This window comes from Martes martes (assembly GCF_963455335.1).
Source record: "Martes martes genome assembly, chromosome: 13".
Classification (NCBI taxonomy): Eukaryota; Metazoa; Chordata; class Mammalia; order Carnivora; family Mustelidae; genus Martes; species Martes martes.
Window position 1 is genome coordinate 75014351 of NC_137901.1, and position 23960 is coordinate 75038310.

Here is a 23960-nt window from a genome sequence, read left to right on the forward strand (position 1 = left end):
AGCCAGCTGACACAGGCCTGCTGCTCAGCCACCGTGTGCCCGTGTAACAGAAAACATGGTGGCGCCCTCAGACTTGAGAAAGACTCAGGTAAGAGCACCCTCTGTGCCAAGTATTTTTCCTCTGTGTCCTAAAGAAATGTTATCCCTGGCCACTCATCCATGGTAAGCAGCCTGCCAGGCTGTGGCCCACGGTGCTCAGACAATAGGCCTCAACCAGGGGAAGGTGCAGCTGTCACCTGTCCTGGCCCATAGGTCCACCTTTCACTGGCTGACGGCTTCCCCCAGGGATGGAAGGCCCTCCTTGGAGAACCGGGCCATCAGCCCCCGGGTCACCTTGGAAAACAAGGGATGGCTGAAGAAACCACCTACCTTCCCTGAACGACATTCACAACATTCCCCCTCTTCGCCAGCATGATGAGCTTGGTGACTGCTTCGAAAACGTGCTCACACTGTAAGACAGCATCGCCCTGAGGCAGAGAGGACGTGATGGTTTCAGAAGCAGTGGCTTCAAAGAAAAATACACTCCCCTCCGGAGGCTTCCCGGTGGGCAGCTGAGCGTGGCACGGTCACTCTCCCCTGGCAGACACTGGTGGCCGTCGCTTACCTTTTGCTTGTGGTCCTCTGGCGAGACGTGAATGACCAAGATGCCATCACTGAGGCTACTAGTAGAGACACCTGAGGACAGATCCCTGAGTTAGGGACCTGGAACTGGACAACTTGACATTCACGCAGAAAAAAGAAGCGGTGTACCTGGGGGCACCCCCATCCCACCCTCTGTCCCTCCTTGCTGGGCCCCAGAGGGTGAGTGGCACACCCCAGCGGTCAGCATTGCTAGGAGGCTGTGAAGGGCTGTGCTCGGGCTACAACACAGGTCCTCGGAGAAGGTGCCTGTCGTCTGACCTGGATACTTGGGGGAAGGGGCGGCCGCTGACATTTATGCCAGAAAAAACACACAGGCCAGGCTCAGGCAGCCAGCCCCAAGCTTTCTGGGCACCCTACACTTCTGTTTTCCAGTAGAGGTGTGTACCCGTCCCGTTCCCCTCCGCCTGGGGAGCTAAGTCCAGGGAACGGTCTGGAGATGGCTGGCTTCTTACCTCTGAGGGCTGAGTAATCTATTTTCTGCTTGATTTTGGCAAGCTCCACCACATAAGCTGCCTTCTGAGTCAGGAGGAGTTGGCGCGGCCGGGCCTTGAAGCCTTTCCTGTCATATTTGATGACCGGGATACCATACTGCAAGGAAGGCAATGTGACTCCGTAGGGGGACAGGGCAGAGGACAGAGTTCCTTGTTCCTCCAGACTCTGCTAAGACCAGTTACTTCAAGCACTTGGAGGGAGAGAAGCTCACACAGATTGGTATTACCAGAGAGAGAGAGACAGAGAGAGGCTCATATAGACTGGTATTACCACACAGCGTTTCCCACCATTGACCCCTTTGGCCTCTCACTATTCCCGCCATCCCCACTCACAGAAGGACAGAGGCGGCAAGAGCTTCAGGAACCTGAATGGCACACAGCTCAGTTATGATGTCCGTGCTGACACCCTACCATATTGCTTCTAATAGGAGACGTTCAGTGATGAAGTTCATGGCTGCACTGCACTCAGTTTCACAGAAAACCAAACCCACGGGGCACCCGGGTGACTTAACCAGTTGAGTGTCTGCCTTCGGCTCAGGTCATGATCCTAGGGTCCTGGGATCGAGTCCCACATCAGGCTTTCTGTTGGGTGGGGAGTCCGCTTCTCCCTCTCCCACTACCCCCGCTCATGCTCATGCTCTCTCAAAATCTTTTTAAAAGGAAAGAAAACCAAACCCAGTTTCTAGGCTGACATAAGGACCAGATACCTAGAGGTCACATGGGCCCCACAATCTTCATTAATACCCAGAGCATTACGGTGGAGAGCCCAGCCCACCCACACGCACCCCTGCATTTCAACAGTTTTTCCAGATGCTCTTCATACAGAAAACAGACCCCATTAAGGGAATCCTGCCAGACCCAGGGACCCATGTTTCCATACCTGGATTTTCTCATTGCTAATGAGTTGAAGCACTTTGGGATTAATGTCTCCTTCATCTGGGGAGGGAACCAGAACACAGCGAATCATCACCAAATACCATCTTCGTACCAAAGCCACTGACATCTGCTGGGTTTATGCCCCTCTGTGACCAGGACCTCAGCTGTGGTCAGGACATGCTACAGAGTCAGGCATCTTCTTTCGAGCCTTAAAATAGGAGAAGCGAGTGCACAGATGGAAAAATGTACTTACCGATCCGGCTGTCGGCAAAGGGCTGGCTTAGGACTTCTGCATAACCTTCTTTCTTTCCCCTGAAGAGTTCACTCATAACCACCTTTTGCTGCATCTGGTGATACAGAATTGGAAGGACAAAGTAGTAGCTGCGAGGATCCTTGGGACAGAGGCTCCTTAGGTCCACGGGACGACTTACTTTCCTTGATAAGCTGTAGGAGCCTCGGCCTCCTTTGGCACAGAAATCACAACACATTCCAGGCTTTGGCCAAAATGCCCTAAAAATGATACTGGCAGAGACCGGAGCAGACACCTAAGGCCAGTCTCTTGCACGCTCTCCCCGGAAGTGGGATTTTCAGAATTTCAGAGAGCAGGTCCTTCCACCTAGGTCCGAGATCTGCAAACTACAACCCAAGGGCCAAACCCAGCCTGCTGCCCAATTTTTTAGCTTTTTGGGGGTGGGGGGTTTGTGTGTTTTAGCAGCATGGCTCTGCCATCCTTTCATGCTGTGCCAGCAGAGTAGACTGATTGGAACAGCGCTCATGGGGCCCGCAGACTCCAAGATGTTACCCTCTAGGGCTTTACAGAAAAAGTCCGCTGACTTGTGGGTAAGCATGAACCAAACCCTGCAGCAGAGCCATGCTCTGCATTGGTCTGCATGGGTCCTGCATTCTGGGCAGCGTAGGAGACTATCTGGGTCAGGTTCCCACGGCAACACCAGGAGCCACATTACTCGTAACAGCTGCCCTTGAACCAGGGCTCTGCGCCAAGTGGCCTAGGTGTGTTTAATCCTCAACACACGTATGAGGCATGGGCCCAGTGCGCCCCTTGGCTCCCAGAAGAGATGGCGGGCAGGCGCCAGCCCTAGCCCCTCCCCCACCCGGTCATCTGCCCATGCTCCCACCCCACCCACCCCCAAGCCCCTACCAGCGCTTTCCTCTCCGCTGTGATCCCGCAACAGTACTTCCGGACCAGGTTCCTTGTGCACATTTTCCTGAGCAGGTCGGACGCCTGTGTGGAGAACACATGTCTGTCCCACCTGCCCTGCTCACACCCTGTTCTTGGGCTGTGGCCACCAAGACAGATGCTTTGAAAGCACAGTTGAATCCAGTCTCATGTAAAGTACAGCAGTAGGGAGGCCTGGGTGGCTGCCTTCGGCTCAGGTCCTGATCCCAGGGTCCTGGGATCGAGCCCTGTGTCGGGTTCCCCGCAGTGGAAAGCCTGCTTCTCCCTCTCCCTCTCTGCCTGCCACTCCCCATGCTTGTGCTCTCTGTCAAATAAATAAAAATCTTTCTTAAAAATAATTAAGTACAGCATTAGTATTTTAAACTCCAAGAAAGCAGCTCATTTGCCAATCTTGTACTACTTTTTCACTCTTGCTAAGCTACTGGTTTTTGTTTTTTTTTCTTTGAAGATTTTATTTATTTATTTGACAGAGACAGTGAGAGAGGGAATACAAGCCGGAGGAGTGGGAGAGGGAAAAGCAGGCTCTCCGCTGAGCAGGGAGCCTGATGTGGGGCTCCATCCCAGGACCCTGGGATCATGACCTGAGCTGAAGGTAGATGCTTAATAGCTGAACCACCCAGGTGCCCTAAACTACTGGTTCTTAAATTTGAATGTGTTTGAGTCATCTGAGGACCTGGCAGAAGAGAAAAGGACTCTTGGAGATGCTCAGTAGACCCAGGCTGGGACCCAGGATCTTATATTGTCCCCCATTGTGCTCTAGACAGAGGGTCCTCAGAATCCACTTTTGAGAAATACTTTCCCCCGTGACAATTATTAGAAGTTAGCGGGAAGATTACGACAGGATAGGAACTATCCACAAGAGCTCTGTGCAAACAGACCTCTGTTGGCTTTAGAGTATGAATTTGGAGGAGTGATATTTCTTGTGTAACAGCCTTGCAAAAAGAAGTGCTTTGCTAAGGCGACCCTTTCCAGCCAAGGAGGGTGCACGAAGACAACAAAAGCTTAGCCCATCAGTGCCCGAGTCACTTGCAGCAGGAGTCCCCATTCGGTCCTCACATTTTCCAAGATGCCAGGAGGCCTCAGCCAGCTCTTGTCCAAGACATTCTTTGGGACATGATACCGAAGTTTCAAGATGTAATTCTTCCTCACGAACACGATAAACTCCTCGTTGTCTGGGCAGAGGGCTTTGTTTCGGTTGATGAATCCCTTTATGAACCTAAAGAGGCAAGTGTTTTGTTAGCTTTCTGGCCGATTTCTGCTCTGAGACTCTCTCCACCTGTTTGATTTTAAAGGAGGCCAAAATGGCAGAGATTGCTTTGGTCGCCAAGGAGGGTGACGGTCACATAGCCCACAGGTCAAGTCTGCCCAAAGACACATTCTGTTTCACCCACACCATTTTTGGTTTTGTCCTGAGCAGTTTGAATTAGTTGTGGACATCAACTGACACCGGGAGGCAGCTGACTCTCGTGGCTTTTGAACTGAGAGAAACTAACAAGCATAGTGAATTATGATCACCGTCAGATTAGGGAGCTCGGAGGAAAGCAGTGGAACTGAATCCCTAAGGCCTGGCATCCTGGGGAGAAGCTCAGCTTTCTGCCCAAAGCCCAAGAACTCAACCAAGACCCACGATCACCTTCTGGAGAGAACTCACTTCCTCACGGTCCGCACAGCCCACCTTCTCCTACTGGCCGCCTTCCGAGCCAGGGCCCCACGCCAGTGCGCCTCCAGTCTGATGGCTGAAAGAGTTCACTGCTGGCATTAGAAGGCAAGCACAATCGCATTTAAATAGAAAAGGCTTTTTTTTTTTTTCTCAGAACCGCTCACCCCCTCCCCCAAACACCTGGATGCCCACCTCCACCCTGGGCCAGCCCCCCACCCCCCCACCCCCCAAATGGAAAGTTGCAGAATGTCGCCAGTTTCTATCTGAGGGTGCTCAGGCCACTGAACCAGGACGACTGAGCAACTCCGGCGGTGCGGGAGGCTTCAAGGAGAGCCCCGAAATTGCACTGAGGGGGTCAGTTTCCCCAGGTCTTGAGGGGCACATGTTAGTCGTGGGGCTGCATTTGGCTGGTCTCATGCAGTGTGTGCTTTAGTTATCCACACTTAAAAATTGAGATATGTCAATTGGGACACAGAGATTTCTGGCTTGTTTCCCAATTTTTAAATGCTTTTCATATTTTGTTCAGTATTCTGATTTTTAAAAAATGTTTTCTGGGGCACCTGGGTGGCCCAGTTGATTAAGTGTCTGACTCTTGGTTTCAGCTCAGGCCATGGTCTCATGGGTCATGGGATTAAGCCCCGCGTCAGGCTCTGCGCTCAGCACGGAGTCTGCTTGAGATTCTCCCTCTCTGTCTCAAATGAATGAATAAAACTTTTTAAAAAAATGCTTTTATTCCTCATAGCAGCACTGTTTCTGTTCCAAAAACAAAGGACTATCAACAGAATGGCTGGACTGTGGTATACTTGTACAGCACAGGGGTCCGCAAACTACAGCCCTCTGGCCGGACATCTGCTTTTGTAAATAAAGCTTTATTGCCACAGGGCTATGCTCATTTATTTATGTATTGCCAAAATACCTTCCTGCTACAACGTCAAAACTGAGTAGCCGTGACCGGGGCCAGATGACCCACAAGTCTAAAGGACCATCTGGCCTTGAAGAAAAAGTTTGCCAACATCTGATCTCATGCCATCTTATGCAGCTGTGAAAATAAACGACCACATCTACATAACGTTGGCTGGTTGAATTTCAGGAACAAAAATGTCCCTAAAATTACAAATGGTATAATTTTATGAATGTCAAAACATGCCAGCCACTAACTATATCGTTTAGTGATGCTTCCATCACTAAATGATGATGGTAAAACTATCCAGAAAAGCAAGGGAAGGATAAAGGCAAAATTTAGGAGAGGGATGCGGGTACGGTGTTGAGAAGGGATGGGAGAGCCACAGGGGACAGGTTCCTGGATACTCCCAGGGTGAGTATCCTTTTGAAAAAACTATTCTTTGGGCACCTGTGTGGTTCAGTCAATTAATCGTCTGCCTTCGACTCAAGTCATGATCCCGGGATCCTGGGATCGAGCCCCACATCAGGCTCTCTGGTCAGCAGGGAGCCTGCTTCTCCCTCTCCCTCTGCCTGCCACTCCTCCTGCTTGTGCTATCGAATGAATAAATAAAATCTTAAAAAATAAAAATAAAAAAATTATTCTTTAAAAGCACACATGCTGGGGATCAAATAAACCACGTCTGTTGGACCCAAACGGGTCAGTCACTATGTTAGAATGGCCGTTAGTAGAATAAAAACAAGCCACACCCAGGTTTCAAGGATGGATGGGCAGGGGGAGCAAAGCCCCAACAGAGTCTCTGCCTCCAGGTGCCGCCCAGGTCAGAGAGACCGAGCAGAGCTCTGGCTCATTGTGAACGGGCAAGCTTCTGTTTCATTCTTACCTGCCTGTCTTTTTTTCACATACATTCTCCTTTCTAGGCAGGCTTTGTATGTGGCTTGGATCCTTGCAACTGAAAATAAAAGGGTTGGTGAAACAGCTTTCGGCTGTGTGACTGTGTAGTTGTGCTCTTCAGAGGGGAGGTCAGAGGCAGCCTCAATACCACGCCCCACCCCTGCAGACCAGTGGCATCCCGTCCCCCCAGAGGCTGGTTAGAAACTGACAGACCCCCTCTGTCCCACCTGCAGCCAGCACGGGCCCCATCCCAGGTCCCAGGATCAGGGCGTGCTGCCGTGAGGATCAAAAAAATAAATAAATAGAAATAAAAATGAGATCAGCAAACACGGTGGTGACAAGCCCAGATCCCGAAGCTAGAGAGACCCGTGTTCAAACCCCAGCTCTGCTGCTTACGAGCCATGCAGCCTTCAGCAAGTTACTGACATCTTGGACCTCAGTTTCCCAGAATGAAAGTGGAGATAGTATGGCCACGTAGGTTTGTTCTAAGAACACACCGAGGTCCCAAGTGCCAGAGACTTAATATGCAGCAAGCACTCAGATGACTCAATAGACCACTCGGGATTTCAATGGAGACGCCCCACCCCACTCCAGTAGTTTCAGAAAAATTTTGCACTCCTCTGCCCCCGCCCCGTAACTTTCCTCCCTCCTGGTTCACACACCCGGCCCCAGCTGCGGCTTGGAAGCAACACCTTCCGACATCAGATACTGGCATGAATGAAGTTTTCAATGCTTCACTGGAGGCTTAGGCCCTGGTGTGACACAAGACTTGGGGCCTACCGAGAACTGGGACAGCAATCCAGGGTTTAAGTGTCCGTGTGCACCTGTGACTGCCCTCCAAACACGGATTACGGCATACATCCACATGTATTTTATCATATAGCCCCATATCTTGTTCTGGGTTTCCAAAGCCAACACTTCTGACACTCTCAAAAACCTTGTGTAAGACCCCTCCCACGCTAAGCTGGTTCATTTCACATTCTGCTGCAGTCAAGACAGAGAAAATCGTACCTAATTGATGTTTACTGAATTCAAAGGCATCTTCGGTAGCAAATAGAGTTCTGGGGAAACGAATGAAGATTTTGGTTCTAGAAGTGGAAAGAGAGATTGTTGTGATGATTAATTTGGTCGGTTACCAGCTGCCCTGGCTTCCACAGTGTCCCCTGCCCTAGAGCCTCATGATGTGATCTTATCGGGAAATAGGGTCTTTGCAGATGTCATCAAGGTAGGGACGGAGAGGAGAGTGTATGGAATTAGGAGTGGCCTAAATCCAATGTGTGTGTGCCTGTAAGAGACAGAAAAGGGGACACACACACACACACACACACACACACGGAGGGAAGTTTATGTGAAGACAGGCAGAGGCTGGAGGGATGGGACCACAAGCCACGGAATGTCAGGAGCCAGAAGAAGCTGGAAGAGTCAAGGAAGGAGTCTCCCACAGAGCCCACCCACACCTTGATGTTGGACTTGGAGCCTTGAGAACTAACCATGAAAGTGTAATTTTCCTGTTATTTTAAGCCAGCCAGTCTACAGGCCTTTGTCATCCAGCCTCAGGAAACTATGACACCATTTTACCCTTACATCACCTCCCTGGATTTTGAAAATTGATGACAAGGAATAGGAGTTTAAGTATGAAAGATCCCATCAACCAGCGAAGATCAATGATCAATGTCCATCACTTCTGGCATGCCCTACCCACCTTGTGAGGGAAACTTCCCAGCGCAGCCACAAGGGGGCAGCAGTGCCTCAGTACACGTGATCCCACGTTCCCAGATTGCGGAAGAGGGACAGAGACCACCTATGACCTATCTCCACGGTCTGTCTCCCTCAGAATGCTCTAACCCCATTCTCATGGATCTGGATTGGAACTGTAATTAATTCTTGAAGCAGGGCCCAAGACAGAAGCATAAGGCTGGAGAGGGACCAGGGTGGCCAGAGAGGGCTATATCCAAGTGGGAGTTAGGAGTGGGAGGGCAAAGTCCATCGATGCATTCCATGGCAGAAATTTTCTGCAGCCTGGGAATGCCTGTCTACATCCTTAGGCACTGGTCCTTACCACCATATCAACCCTGACCAAAATGACTAAGAGGATAGACTAAAATCTTCCCGGTTCACCCCCACAGAGTCTGCCTCAATGCTATCTATCATCGTGTGTGAAAGGTCTCCTGCTCCTGGACGACAACCACTACAGCAATGTGCTCGGAGTTCTAGAACACCTTCTGGGATGCCACGGGATCTTTCACATCACGTAAGTCCTAATACCCCCTCTGAGAGGTCCCGCGTGCATTTGAACAATAAAAAAGCCCAGGCAAACTCATTTTGCAGGCAAAGAGGTGCAACCCAGCCCTGGGTCAGGTTTAGAACACAGGTCTCCCTTCTAGCTTCATCTCCTCCAACACCCTTCCAACCACGTGGAGCTTGTGATACTGTGATTCGTAATAAGAAATATGTATTTGGTTTTGGTCCCATTCTAGTGCCATAGCTAGCTCCCCAAACCCTTATAATTGGCAGTAGGGGCATCTTTGGTTATAATATTTGGACTTTGTTCCTGAGATAGTTTCAAAGTGATAACAGTGAAGTGGATGTCTTGCTATCTACAGCAGATCCCTCAGGCCACACCACACCTGAGTTTATGCTAAGGAGGTGATGTTCACCAAGTCCCCTGGATAGCCTAATGATGGGGGCTGGTTGCCAGAGGAACCAATCTTGAGATGAGAAGCTCAGAACTTTCAGCCCCACCCCCTACCTGGGGAGAGGGGCCGGGGGTTGAAGGGATGATGACCACCGGCCAGTGGTTTTATCAATCATGCCTGTGTAAAGAAGCTTCCATAAGACTCCAGAAAGGACATGGTTTGATGATCTGGGTGTGCCGGGAGAGGGCGTGGAAGCTCTATGCTTTTCCCCTATACCCTACCCAATGCATCTCAACCATCTGGCTGTTCCTGAGTTCTATCCTTGAGTAATAAGCCTGGGATCCAGTCACTCTGAGTTCTGTGAGCCCCTCTAGCAAATCAGTTGAACCCAAAGAGAGGGTCCCGAGAACCTCTAATAGATGTCCAGTTGGTCGTCAGATGCACAGGTGACAATGCGGACTTGGAACTGGCATCTGAAGTTGGGGGACAGACAGTCTTGTGGGACTGAGTCCTTATCTTGGGCATCTGACGCTACCCGCAGTAGATGGTGTCAGAACTGAGTTGAGTGCAGGATACCCCACCACTCTCAGAGGTATTGTGGAATGTACTTGGGGTGAGCAAAGTACTGAGAGCAGGCACACACAGGAGGTTTTTTCCTTCTTTACGGAGCTGCATTTAAATTGAGTGGATGGGAGGATCTGCTTGGACTCCTTTAAAAGTTCATCTCCAGGCTCTTGATGCATACGGAAGAATGCACAGAACCTTTTAACGGGGATTTCCTAGCCACTTACCTCCCTAACTTGTACTCCTCCGGTGTGTAGCCCATGTACTGGATCAGCCTTTCCACGCCCTCTGCTGGAGGTCCGTGCCAGTGTGGCCAGGTGTCCGGGCACAGGGACTTGTACCTGGGGAGAGGAGAGGCCCTTCCAGAAAGCCCTCGGAACGGACACTTGCCCCCCACCCCCCGCCAGGGGCCCACTTGGCTTAGCTGTGGCATGCCAGTCACTCAGCACAATCTAGCAGACCCATCACACCAACTTCCTTGAATTCAGCAATAGACACTTGGCAAGAAAGATAAAAGGGAGAAACTATTTCAACAGGCTGGGTCTGGCCTGTCTTCATAGAACCTGACATCATCGGACACTTGGCCCGAGAAACCCCATTCCACTCCACAGACTCTACGCAGGGACGTGAAATCCTGTGCCCACACATGAGCTTACGCAAGAACGTTCACAGCGTCACCGTGTCATTATTCATCAGAGACAACCCAAATGTCCGCCTGCTGATGAATGAAAGGATAAAATAAACATGGGTCAGCACACGAAGAAAAGGGCCCACGCCTGGTAAGTAATGAGGGACGTGGGCCCAGGGATGACTTCGGATCCTGATTTCAGCATACATTGCGAGGATGTGGTCCCTATAAAAAGGACCATGCAGTCTGCAACATCATGAAATAAGAGAATGCATAAATCCACCTGCCTGTGGACTTGCAGCTATAGGAACTGGGTTCAAGTGCAGCTCAGGAGCTGGGCAAGTCACTTTGCCTCCTCATCTCTGCAACGGGAACAAGGGACACGACCTTCCTCGTGGGCCTGTCACGAGGTTGATGTGAGATAAGCCGTGGAGAGTACTGGGCTCAGTCCAAGACCTCAAAAAATGTTAGCTACACTGTTCCTGCTGTGCTTCTTACCCTTAATATTGTGACATGGTTCATTTTATTTTAAAATCACTTTTTAAAAAAGACTTTATTTATTTGAGAGAGAGAGAGAACATGAGAGGGGAGAAGGTCAGAGGGAGAAGCAGACTCCCCATGGAGCCGGGAACCTGACGTGGGACTTGATCCCGGGACTCCGGGACCATGATCTGAGCTGAAAGCAGTTGCTTAACCAAATGAACCACCCAGGTGCCCCATAAAAATCACATTTTAAACTGTTAAAAACATGTTGATTTTCCCAGAACTACGCTTCATGAAAAAGTCATTAAGGGCATTGCCATGGGGTAAATGTCCATGTCTTCCCCTCATCCTAAACTCACAGGCTGAAATCCTAAGCCACCATGTATTAGGCGGTGAGGGCCCTCTGGGAGCTGACGAGGTCGTGAGGCTGAAGGCCCTATGAATGGGGTCATCGCCCTTCTAAGAGAGACCCCAAAGAGTTCCTTCACCCTCTTCCCATCACATGAGGATGAGAGAATCATCGCGAGAAGGGTGGTCTGCATGTAACCCAGAGGGGTTTCTCCCCAGAACATGACCATGCTGGTATCTTGTTCTCAGCTTTCCAGCCTCCAAAACCGTGAAAGGTACTTTTCGGTTGTTTATAACACCCAGTCTATGGTGCTTTATTACACAAGCCCGAAACTAAGACATTAAGTGTCCCCTGTTCCTCCCCGATGACCTCTCTTGGTCCAGGCACACACACCAAGGCGCAGGGGCATGCCTCCCCCAGGTAACGCAGTAGGGACACAACTGTCCAGTCCACTAGCACATGCCATCAAAGCTATCCAGACATGCGGCGGCCAGAGAAGGGTGGAATGGGTAGAGATCTTTAACACCCACAGGCAGAGGGACTGGGAATTCTGTCTTTTTCAACTCTGAGATGCAGTTGCTTCCTGGTCAAGGGAAGCGGTGCCATGCAGGGTGCCCCCTCCCAGGGGCTCCAGCCCCTCCCCCGGGGCCGCCCACCTGTAGACCAGCCCTCTTCGCTGGTCTTCCAGCCTGCCCAGTTTCCACCTCACTAGCATTCACCAGCAGAGTAAATGAGCCTCAGATGACAAAAAAGTAGAAAAAAAGCTCTATGAAGTGCACAACTGCAGAAAAATGGGAACACAATGTGCGCATGTGCTTGGGGGGGTGCAGGTAGGGCAAGCAGTGGCAGCTGATTCTGGCTGTCTCTGCAGGAAGTCAGATTCAGAAAAAGGAACAGGTGAAAAAGTGAACAACTAGTAGTTGATGAGCAAAAACCGCGTTCAAAGGAGGTACGTTAGGAAAAAAAAAGGCAAACAGGCTGGTAGTTCCTCAAACAATTAAACACTGAGTTAGCCTATGACCTAGTAACCTACTCCTGGGTATACAGCTCCCCAACATAAAACACATGTCCACATAAAAACCTGAACATGTGTGTTCCTAGCAGCGTTATTCCTAATAGCCCCGAATGGAAACAATCCAAATGCCCACCAACGGATGGGTCTCTCCGCACAAGAAATGGAACATGATTTGGCCCTAAAAAGGGATGACATACTGACATGTGCTACCGCAGGGATGAACCTTGAAAACACTGGGCAAAGTGACAGAAACCAGTCATGAAAGGCCACATGCTGTAGGACTCCATGCGTAGGAAACTTCCAGAATAGGGAAATCTATAGAGACAGGAAGCAGGTGAGTGGTTGCTTAGGGCTGGGGCCAAGGTGATAAGGATATAAGGGGGTTATAGGTAAAGGGTATCAACAGGAATATAAATCATTTAACATAACAATGAGGCTGGAGAACAGTATGAAGCTTCCTCAAAAAGCTAAAAATAGAACTACCCTATGATCCAGCAATTGCACTACTAGGTATTTTCCCAAAGAAGACAAAAGTACTGATTTGAAGGGGCACGTGCACCCCAATGTTTATAGCAACGATGTCCACAATAGCCAAACTGTGGAAAGAGCCCCAACGTCTATCAAGTGATGAGTGAATAAAGATGTGGTATATATATATATATATATACACATACATACATACAATGGAATATTATGCAGCCATCAAAAAGAAGGAAATCTTGCCATTTCCAAGGATGTGGATGGAACTAGAGGGTATTGTGCTAAGCAAAATTAGTCAGAGAAAGACAAATACCATAGGGCCTCACTTACATGTGTAATTTAATAAAGAAAACAGATGAACATATGGGGAGGGGTAGAGGAAAAAAAGGAGAGAAGGAAACAGGCCATAAGAGATCCTTGGTGACCAAGAACTGAGAGCTGTTGGAGGGGTGTGGGTGGGGGATGGGCAAGACGGGGATGGGGATTAAGGAGGGCTCTTGTAATAAGCGCTGGGTGTTGTCTGTAAGTGATGAATCACTGAATTCAACTCCAGAAACCAGTATTGCACTGTAGGTTAACTAGGAGTTAAATAAAAATAACAGCGAGGAAATAGATTATTACTTAATAAGTACATATAAGCAGATAGCACTTACCAAGGCATGAGACTCATGGAAGAAAAACCAGCATGCTCCTTGGTAAAGAAAGATCTGAGATCACTAAAGCAGGGACTAAAAATAAGACCCGCTGGGAAATGCTCAAGTTTCAAAAGGCAGAACCTTGATATAAGTTGCAAAATACAAGAAATCAGATGAAAGATATAAGCTCATGGATGTGACTTTTATAAAGCTGTAGTTCAAAAGAAACCTACTAGTCAGGTGGAAATGCGAAACTGCCAATATTTAACCACGCCCACCTACAGAAACAACCATTATGCCATTATGCTTCCCTTGAGAGCATAAGATTGTGTTAATTTTTTTTTTTTTGGTAGCACAAATTCACACGCAGCCCCCCACCAATGAAGTATTAGTGCACAAACAATTTGGGGGGCAGTGGAGTTATGTCATTAAGTCCTGATGAACTCCCTGAGAATAGACAATTTAATCTCTATGTTACCCATAAGGAAATGGGTCAGAGCTAGAAGAGACAGGATGGGGAGTCCCACCCAGGTTTGCGTGGTTTCACCGCCCACGTTCCCACCACTACACTTGCTTCACAGGAGAGCCCACGAGGCTGCGAGGATCCCTGCCAGACTGATGGCACTAAACCAGCACCTACAATCCCCGTGGGGCGGGTCTTCCCCAACTGTACACAGACTCAAGGGGTACACTACCCAAGTCTGCCCCCCTAGTGGCAGGTCTATGCATCAGCCTTGACCTTCTGCGCTCCAAGAAGTCACAGGTTTAGGGAAACGAAGGGAAGGAGGTAACTAACCTGAGTCAGTTTCCTATTCTCCAAAATGTTCATGTTCATCTCAGTTACAGAAGAACCCACTGGAGTTCCCTGGGGGGTGGCCTTTTACTCATCGCCACACCCAGAGACTCCCCACACAGTTGGTTTTTGATCCTGTACTGGCGTAGGATCAACAAAACAAATGTTACCTTTGCAAGAAATGCTCGTATTTCCGCCGGTATGCAAAGCCCGCCCGTCTCACCCGCAGGTGCTCCATCAGCCCCAGGTACTTGATCTGATGCCTTATGAGCAAGTCGTCAAACTTGCCTTTGGAAACACAGAAGGGAGAGTGACCGTAAATGACCCCATATCTCTGTTTCAGCTGAGAAAGACCATAGGCTGCAAGCTGACCATCGTGGCCTGGATCTGGCCACAGACATATTTTGTCAGGTCCTAATTGTCTCTCTGTGTGTGTGTTAATGGGGGAATTTTATAGGAAAATCTGGATTTCTGGCTTCTCTTAAAAAAAAAATGATATCTGGCCATTCTGGACTAGAGTTCCACATGGGAACAACTGATTGGAAGGGACTAGGGCTGCCGCTTTGGACATGATATGCCCTTTGCTGTTTGTCACAGTCCCCTCCACTCCCTACTGCCTTAAACCCAGTCTGCTTCACTCATTTGCTCTTCCTGCCTGGCTTTCATACAACAGTGTCACTGACCATGGCATGAGCTTGGAAGATACCCAAGTCGTAGACCATCTTGGAAGAAAGTTCCTTGGTTGGAGGGAAGCAACACTGCTCCCCTCACCTCTGACATTTGTCTGGCTCAGCTGGGTTGCTCCTGAAATGGGCCAGGCTCTGAGCAATGCTCATTTGGGACCACCAAAAAACTCTCCATCCCTCTTCATTTCCCTTCTATTATTTAAAAATGAATTCATGTACAAAGGACAAGAAGCAAGGCTATGGGATGTTTTGGGCCTTTTTTTTTTTTTTTTAAAGCATCTTAACCCACTGTCATCTTGGCCTTCCGCCCAGCCTCATTTCCCTGAGCTCAGTGTTCAGAACAATTCATGACTCACTGGGTTCTTTCCTCTCATTGGGCTTGATGCAACGGATGTATGAAGGTTCCTTAGAGATGAGGATTTCCAGAAGGCTGCTCAGGCTGTTTTTAAACTGAGTCCCCACCTTCAGAGAGAAAGAGAGAGAATGAATGAGCTAAATAGACATTGCTTCTCCCACTAAATACAGAGAAGATTGGCTAGGGCACAGGTCTTTATATCCCAGCTTCTGACAGATTGCCCTTCCCGTTACCATCTCACCCACTAAAAAGGTTTCGGATGTTCTGGCCTGAGAAGTCCAAGCTCAGACTGGTCAAACAGAGGCTGGACAAGTGCCTGTCCAGGATGCTTTCCTCACTCAGCAAATACGTGGTGAGCACCTCATAGGAGCCCGTATCGCCATTGAGACCATCACCCCTATCAGCCTCCCATTTCCTGGTTACCAAGCTTCCTTTATGACACTTGCAGTGTCATAAAGTCCCTTCTTTCTTTGATGGTATTGTCTTCTCCTCTCTTCCACTAGATCATACGCCCCATGAAAACAGGGATCTTGTCCATTCTGTTATTGCTAAAACTTGCGCCCCACACGCAGTAAACACACTGGTTGCTACACTTGGAAAATATGTATTTAGTCAGTGTGTGTTAGAGAGGGACGCTTTCAGAAAAAGGAAGGACAGATCAAAATGTGCAGGTAACTGAGAATAGTTGTACCCTCTGGCTGATTTTTACTACCTTTTCCAATTCCGCATGGGCCTGCTTTCCCCTGACTCACCGTTGGCGGCCTTCTCCGGTTTTCTAACTCAGCCACCAGGAAGCACTCCTTCAGGATGTGGTTTTTGGACCTGCAGAGCACCTGCAAGTAAAGGAAATGAGCCCCACGTTCACTGCTTCGGAAGTCACTAAGGGGTCTTCAAGAAACCTGCGTAAGTGTACACCGCAGCCCAGAGCCATTGCTTTGGGAGCACTGGAAGATGGGAAAAAAGACAAATGCAGAAGGAAATGTTTAAATACCGGATCCACGGCTCTGTCTACATGGTGAGGCCGTCCAATTGTTTCTCCTCGGACGCAGTGAAGCTACCCTTGTTCACAGTCCAGCCCATAAAGAATGAACAGCTCTCGAAGAATGATCTCCAGGATATGGTGTTAAGTGGGAAAAAAAAAAAAGGCAAAACAAGGACCACATGTACAGTGTGTGATTATTGTGTGAAGAGAAAGGAAAAGGAGGGACACACACACACATACCCCTTGGTCTGAACCATCCCTGGAAGGATACACAACCAAATGGCTAGAACAGTTGGCTCTCAGAGAGTTGGTGATATGGGGTCAAGGACATCAGCTTTTGTGCAGTTTGATTTCTCCCCACTGTGTACAAGTTTTCAAAATAGTCTGTTTTATTAAAAATCTTGATTTATATTTTTAAGAGATTTATTTGAGAGAGAGTGGGTGAAGGGCAAGGGGAGAGGGAGAGAAAATCTTCAGTGGGCTCCACGCTCAGTGCAGAGTCTGACATGGGGCTCGATCTCATGACCCTGAGATCATGACCTGAGCTAAAATCAAGAATAGGACGCTCAACTGACTGAGCCACCTAGGGGCCACAAAGATCTTCAATTTAAAAAAAATTAATTCTACACTAAAATTCTTTTCTTTGTATCCATACAATGAGATATTCTTCAGCCTTTAAGAAGGAAGGAAATTAACCAAACTGTGGAAGGAGCAGAGATGCCGTTCAACAGACAGATGGATAAAGATGTGGTCCATATACACAATGGAATATTACTCAGCCATCAGAAAGGATGAATACCCACCATTTGCATTGACATGAATGGGACTGGAGGGGCCTTTGCTAAGGGAAGTAGGTCAGGCAGAGAAAGACAATTTTCTTATGGTTTTGCTCATATGTGGAGCATAAGGAATAGTATGGAGGACATTAGGGGAAGGAAGGGAAAACTGAACGGGAAGAAATCAGAGGGGAAGACAAACCATGAAAGATTATGGACTCCAGGAAACAATCTGAGGGCTTCGGAGGGGAGGTGGTTGGGTGATGGGGTAGCCCGGTGACAGGTATTAAGGAGGGCACATGTTGTGATGAGCACCCTGGTGTTATATGCAAACAGTGAATCATTGGACAGTACATCAAAAACTGATGATGTACTGTATGGTGATTAACAATACAGTAAAAACAAGAAATTTTAAAAAAGAAGGAAGGAAATTGTGACATGTGTGGAGACATGCATGAAACTGAGGACATCATGCTAAGGGACAGAAATGAGACACAGAAGGACAAATACTGTATGACCCCATTTACATGAGGTTCCTAGAGGAGTCGAATTCAGAGCGACAGGAAGTAGGGTGGTGGCTGCAGGGGCTGAGGGAGGAGGAACAGGGAGTGAGTGTTTGAAACAGGGGGCAGAGTTTCAGTTTTCCAAGATGAAAAGGATCCTGGAGATTGGGAGTGCGAGGATCGATGGTGTTTAACACTACTCAAATGAACACTTAAAAACAATTGCCATGGTACATTTTATGGTATGGGCATTTTATCACAATTCGATGTTTCTTTAAATTAAAAAAAAATTGGGGCACCTGGGTGGCTCAGTGGGTTAAAGCCTCTGCCTTCGGCTCAGGTCATGATCTCAGGGTCCTGGGATCGAGCCCCGCATGGGGCTCTCTGCTCAGCAGGGAACCTGCTCCCCCCCACCCCTGCCTGCCTCTCTGTCTACTCATGATCTCTCTCTTTCTGTCAAATAAATAAATAAAATCTTTAAAAAAATTTTTGTTTAATCCACTCTAATTCTGCTCTTAATGATGGCACAAAAGAGCAATTTGGGGACAGGGGTGAACACATTAGAAAGGATCCATGTTTTTTTTAAAGATTTTGTTTATTTATTTGACAGAGAGAGATCACAAGTAGGCAGAGAGGCAGGCGGGTGGGGGGGGGGGGAAGCAGGCTCCCTGCTGAACAGAGAGCCCCATGCGGGGCTCGATCCCAGGACCCTGGGATCATGACCCAAGCGGAAGGCAGAGGCTTTAACCCACTGAGCCACTCAGGCGCCCCTAGAAAGGACCCATCTTGAAGTCAAAAGAAAGTGCCAGATGCGTCAGTCCTAGCTGGTGAAGGGAGAGACTCTGAGATTTTTCCATGGGAAGCACCCTCCATAGGTGGGTTTGTGATGGGCGTGGGTGTGGTGCGCAGGGGCAAAGCCAGGAGAGGAGTATTACGTTCCTTGTACCAGCTGGGCCCTTCCACGCCTGTGTCATTCACAGTGACCCTGGGAAGGGGCACCGCCAGACCCACCCCACAACGACAGGAAAATCTGCTCCAGACCCCACGCTGGGAAGAGGCAGGGCTGATGCTCAGCCCCAAAGAGCACTGGCCTAGAGCAGAGATCCAAAGTTAGGAATAGTTCTCTATCCTGAAGCCCAGAGATTGGGCCGAGAAAGGTTGGAAAGACCAGAAGGTATTCCTGAAACCAAGAGTCTCCGTGTTCGCTCTGAAAAGGTCTCCCTAACTTTAAGCTTTTTGTAAACCAAGCTAATGAAACAAAATCTAATTTTTATAAAACAGCCAACAGTGTCAATACAAAGGAAGGCTTCAAAACACCCAGGGTTTTTCTGATCAGTGAGGTATATGGAAGGAGACTGGAACTTGCAGCAGCAGCCCCAGGGGCTAATCGCAGCTCCAGCCCCCACTTCATGATGTGATCCTGAGCAAGTCGAGCCTTCTCTGGGTCTCAATTTTCTCATCCTCTGTTCATGCTACCCTAGTACATTCCCACTGTACCCGAACAAAAATCTCTTCTCTTCCCTGGGGACCTCACCCTGCTGGGCTCAGTCCCCTCTCCAAACATTATACTCCTTACTGAACACACATGGAAATTGTCTGGGCCTCAGGGCCTTTGCACACGCCAGTCCCTCGACCTGGAGTCAGCCCAATCTTTCCATGGCCAGTAACATTCTCACTCGGGTTTCAGCCCAAAGTCACCTCCACAGGGGTGTTTTCTTTGATCTCTTAAACTAGATTAAAAATGCTCCTCTCAATCGTGTTTTCTTATTTTCTTTGGAGCACTTCTCACCGACAGGTAACTTATTTGTGTACAGTTGACCCTTGGACAAAATGGGTTGGAACCATGTGGATCCCCTTACATGCAGAATTTCTTTTTCTTTTTCTTTCTTTCTTTTTTTTTTTTTTGACAGAGATCACAAGTAGGCAGAGAGGCAGGCAGAGAGAGAGGGAAGCAGGCTCCCCGCCGAGCAGAGAGCCCGACGCGAGGCTCGATCCCAGGACCCCGAGACCACGACCCGAGCCGAAGGCAGAGGCCCAACCCACTGAGCCACCCAGGCGCCCCAGACTTTCTTTTTCTTTACAGTACAGGGTTTTAAGTGTATCTTCCTTAGGACTTTCTTAATAATATTCTCTTTTCTCTAGCTTATTTCATTGTAAGAATACTGTATACAATATATAACATACAAAAGATGTGTTCAACGACTGTTTATGTATGAGTAAGGCTTCCAGTCAACAGTAGGCTATTGGTAATTAAGTTTTGGGAGAGTTGAAAGTTATACATGGAATTATGACTGCACAGGAAATTGTCAGGTTCATGTTGTTTAAGGGTCACTGTATATATTTATTCTTTTTTTTTGTATATATTTATTCTTGACCCCTCCCTGCCCCCCAATGTAAGCCCCATGAGAACAAGGACTGCCCAGAACTAGCCCAGCACACAACAGGGCCAATATATATTCTTGAATCAATGGCATATCATACATTCGTCTGTTGAAGGGCATCTTGGTTCTTTCCACAGTTTGGCGACCGTGGCCATTGCTGCTACGAACATTGGGGTACAGATGGCCCTTCTTTTCACTACATCTGTATCTTTGGGGTAAATCCCCAGTAGTGCAATTGCAGGCTCCTAGGGTAGCTCTATTTTTAATTTCTTAAGGAATCTCCACACTGTTTTCCGAAATGGCCGCATCAACTTGCATTCCTACCGACAGTGTAAGAGGATTCCCCTTTCTCCATGGATGGGACTGGAGGAGATTATGCTGAGTGAAATAAGTCAAGCAGAGAGAGTCAATTATCATATGGTTTCACTTACTTGTGGAGAATAAGGAATAACATGGAGGACATGGGGAGATGGAGAGGAGAAGTGAGTTGGGGGAAATCGGAGGCAGAGATGAACCATGAGAGACTGTGGACTCTGAGAAACAAACAGGGTTTTGGAGGGTAGGGAGGTGGGGGGTTAGGGGAGCCTGATCGTGGGTATTACGAAGGGCATGTATTGCATGGAGCACTGGGTGTGGTGCATAAACAATAAATCTTGGAACACTGAAAAAATAAAATAAAATTAAATTAAAAAGGGCATATCATACAGATGACCTTGAATATCTGTTCTGGTCTTGACATGCTAGAGTTCTAACATAATGCATAATGTACAGAAAAATCCAGAAGGCCAAACCAACCCCAAATCAGTGTCATGGGTGATACCATCAGAAATACATATAGTTAAATTCCAGACTTACTTCTTTCAGATGTCTGTAGAGGAGATCATTGTTTTTTTCTAAGAATCCTGTAAAACATTGAAAAATTTCTGGATCACTGGCTTTGTCTAAAAATGCAATTCCATCCCAACTGACTGCAAAGGGAAATCCTGAGCATAAACTCCTAGGCTCAGATCTGAGGTTCTCAGCCTTGGCACTATGGACATTTGGGGTTGGAGAATTCTTTGTGGCGACTGTCTTGTGAATTGTAAGATGGTTAGCAGCACCCCTGACCTCTACCCACTCGATGCCAGCAGCCCCTTCCCCAGCTGGGAAAACCAAATTTGTCTCTAGACATTGCCAGATGTTCCTGGATGAGTAATCCCACCTGTGGTTGAGAAGGTCCTCAGAATTGAATTTATGGCACACACACTGTACTCTAACCTCTCCCTAGCTATCACAGAGATGTAGAGCCTTTATGCTAAGTATTGTCCTAGTCCAATAGCAAAGAGCTATGTAAAAAAGGAATGACATTGAGAGGCGCTTGGGTCGCCCAGTTGGTTGAACGTTCAACTCTTCCTTCCAGCTCAGGTCATGATCTCAGGGTCATGGGATCAAGCCCCGTGTTGGGCTCTACACTCAGCTGGGAGTCTGCTTGTCCCTCTCCCTCTGCTCCTCCCCCTACTTTCATGCTATCTATAAAATAAATACATACATAAATAAAATCTAAAAAAAAAAAGGAATGGCATGAAAACAATGGATGGAGTGTTGAATTTCAAGAGTGGCCTGGGGAAGCCAGGTGAGAAAATCATCCCCACTACTGAGGAAAGCAAAACTGAAGCATCAGGACTAGATGCTAGTACGTATCCTCATACAAAGGATAATGTGCCATTTCTGACTTTAAAACTTGGTTTTTACATGCTCACTTAAAACCTAATCAGTTAACAATCATTATATTAGTAACTAAATGACATTATAAAATCAGCACCAGGGGCACCTGGATGGCTCAGTCGGTTAAGCATCCGACTCTCGATCTCAGCTCAGCTCTTGATCTCAGGGTCATGAGTTCAAGCCCCACGTTTTATTATTAAAAAATAAAAATAAGGGGCGCCTGGGTGGCTCAGTGGGTTAAAGCCTCTGCCTTCGGCTCAGGTCATGATCCCAGGGTCCTGGGATCGAGCCCCGCATCGGGCTCTCTGCTCAGTGGGGAGCCTGCTTCCTCCTCTCTCTCTGCCTGCCTCTCTGCCTACTTGTGATCTCTCTCTGTCTGTCAAATAAATAAATAAATCTTTTAAAAAAATAAAAATAAAAATCTGCTAAAAAAGACATGTATCGGGGTGCCTGGGTAGCTCAGTGGGTTAAAAGCCTCTGCCTTCAGCTCAGGTCATGATCCCAGGGTCCTGGGATTGAGCCCTGCATCAGGCTCTCTGCTCAGCAGGGAGCCTGCTTCCCTTCCTCTCTCTTTGCCTGCCTCTCTGCCTGCTTGTGATCTCTGTCAAACAAATAAATAAAATCTTTAAAAAAATAAAATAAAATAAAAAAGACATGTATCAAAAAACATCTATGATATAATCTTTTTAGAAAGCTGTTTGGAGCTACCAAAACTAACATTTTTATTGTGGTAAAATATACATAACAAAAAAATTCAGCATTTTAGCTATTTTTAAGTGTTTGGTGGCATTAAGTACAGTCACATTGTTGCGAACCATCACCACCAGCTGTCACCGGAACGCATTTTCTCATACTGAAACTTTGACCCCATTAAATGCTAATTCCCCATTCCCCTTCCCCCAGCCCCATGACCACTTTTCTACTTCCTGTCTCAATAGGACTTTGACCACTCCAGGCACCTTGTCGTTGGAATCATCAGCTTTCGTCCTTTGAGACTGGCTGATTTCATTTAACATCAGTTTTCAAGGTTCTATCCGTGGAGTGTATCAGAACTTCTTTCCTTTCTAGGACCGAATAATATCCCGCTGTTTATGTAAAGCACATTGTATCCACCCACACAGCCATCCATGGAAATAGGCAGATGCCAAACACAGCCGTGTTTACAAGAGACAACGCTGGAAACAAGCAGTGTCCATCAAATGGGTCAAAGGCTACAGCCCTAGAGCGAGTGCCTGTAGCCTCTCAAAAGAAACGTGGTGGGATCTGTGGGTTGCTGCAGAACATGGATGAGGGACGAGGGTCTGGAGGCAAAAGGCATGGGTCTGAACCCCAATCCTGCCACTTACAAGCTGAGTGACCTTGGGTGAGTGGCTGGACTTCTCTGAGCTCAGTTGCCTCATAGATTAAGAGGGGAATGATGATGATGATGATGATAATAATAATAATACAAGGGTTTTATGAGGATTAAGTGAACAACAGAGATAAAGCAGGCCCGGCCCCCAGTAAGGGCTCACTGAGTGCTAACTGGAATCCAAATGATCTCTCATAGTCATTAAATGAAAAGTTGCCAAAGAGAGAACACAAAATAACAATCTGTGTTGGTTTTGTGTGCATAGGTGTGTATTTGGATGTGTATGTGTGCCCCCACGTGTACACGGAGAAAGTATTTCTATTTTCCTGAAAAAGTACAAGAAACTGTTGGTTCTTGGGGTTACCTCTGGAAGAAGGAGTAAAGGGGACTTTCAGTTTCCTTTTTGGACTTTTCTATATGGACCCCAACTTCTAGCCTTACATGTATAATATCCTTTAAACGAAAATCAGTTGATGATGTGCACAGAGACTCATCCTATTTTAAAATGTTTTCTGTTTTTATATACCACTGGGAATTTAAGAGAGAAAAAAGTATTGCTTTTTAAAGGATTCTTAGAGAAAAAACTAATTATTTAGAAGTGAAAATAATTTAGGGGTGCTTAGCTGGCTCAGTCAGTAGAGCATGTGACTCTTGATTTCAGGGTCATGAGTTCAAGCCCCACATTGGGCATGGAGCCTACTTTAAAAAAGAATAAGCCTTGGGTGTTATAGACAACTAAGGAATCCTTGAACATTGTATCAAAAACTAATGATGTACTAAATTTTTTAAAAAATGTAAGAAAAGAGAAAAAAAAAGTGAAAATAATTTAGAACCTAAAGCAGAAGTGACCAACAAAAATATTTTTTGAACATTTTGAAAGAAAATGTTCATAGGAGCATTATTAGTAATAGCTCAAGAGCGTGAACAAACCCAGATGCCTATCAAATGACCAATGGATAAACAAAATGGCGTCTCTC

The 23960-nt window shown here is 47.5% G+C and overlaps 1 protein-coding gene across 1 annotated transcript in view; it reads right to left on the reverse strand.

Annotated features, from left to right (window-relative positions):
• Positions 1–365: 365 nt before the first annotated feature.
• Positions 366–23960, reverse strand: part of MYO1H (myosin IH) — a gene marked incomplete at both ends in the record, with an annotated part of 49337 nt that continues 25742 nt past the window's right edge. The window contains 15 exons of the mRNA XM_080821059.1: positions 366–467; positions 605–675; positions 1095–1230; positions 2014–2069; positions 2263–2356; positions 3169–3252; positions 4264–4423; positions 4859–4943; positions 6652–6720; positions 7674–7750; positions 10090–10203; positions 14416–14533; positions 15288–15393; positions 16039–16119; positions 20784–20830. Coding sequence (XP_080677185.1) covers positions 366–467; positions 605–675; positions 1095–1230; positions 2014–2069; positions 2263–2356; positions 3169–3252; positions 4264–4423; positions 4859–4943; positions 6652–6720; positions 7674–7750; positions 10090–10203; positions 14416–14533; positions 15288–15393; positions 16039–16119; positions 20784–20830 — 1400 coding nt within the window. The remainder of the gene's footprint in view (positions 468–604; positions 676–1094; positions 1231–2013; positions 2070–2262; positions 2357–3168; positions 3253–4263; positions 4424–4858; positions 4944–6651; positions 6721–7673; positions 7751–10089; positions 10204–14415; positions 14534–15287; positions 15394–16038; positions 16120–20783; positions 20831–23960) is intronic.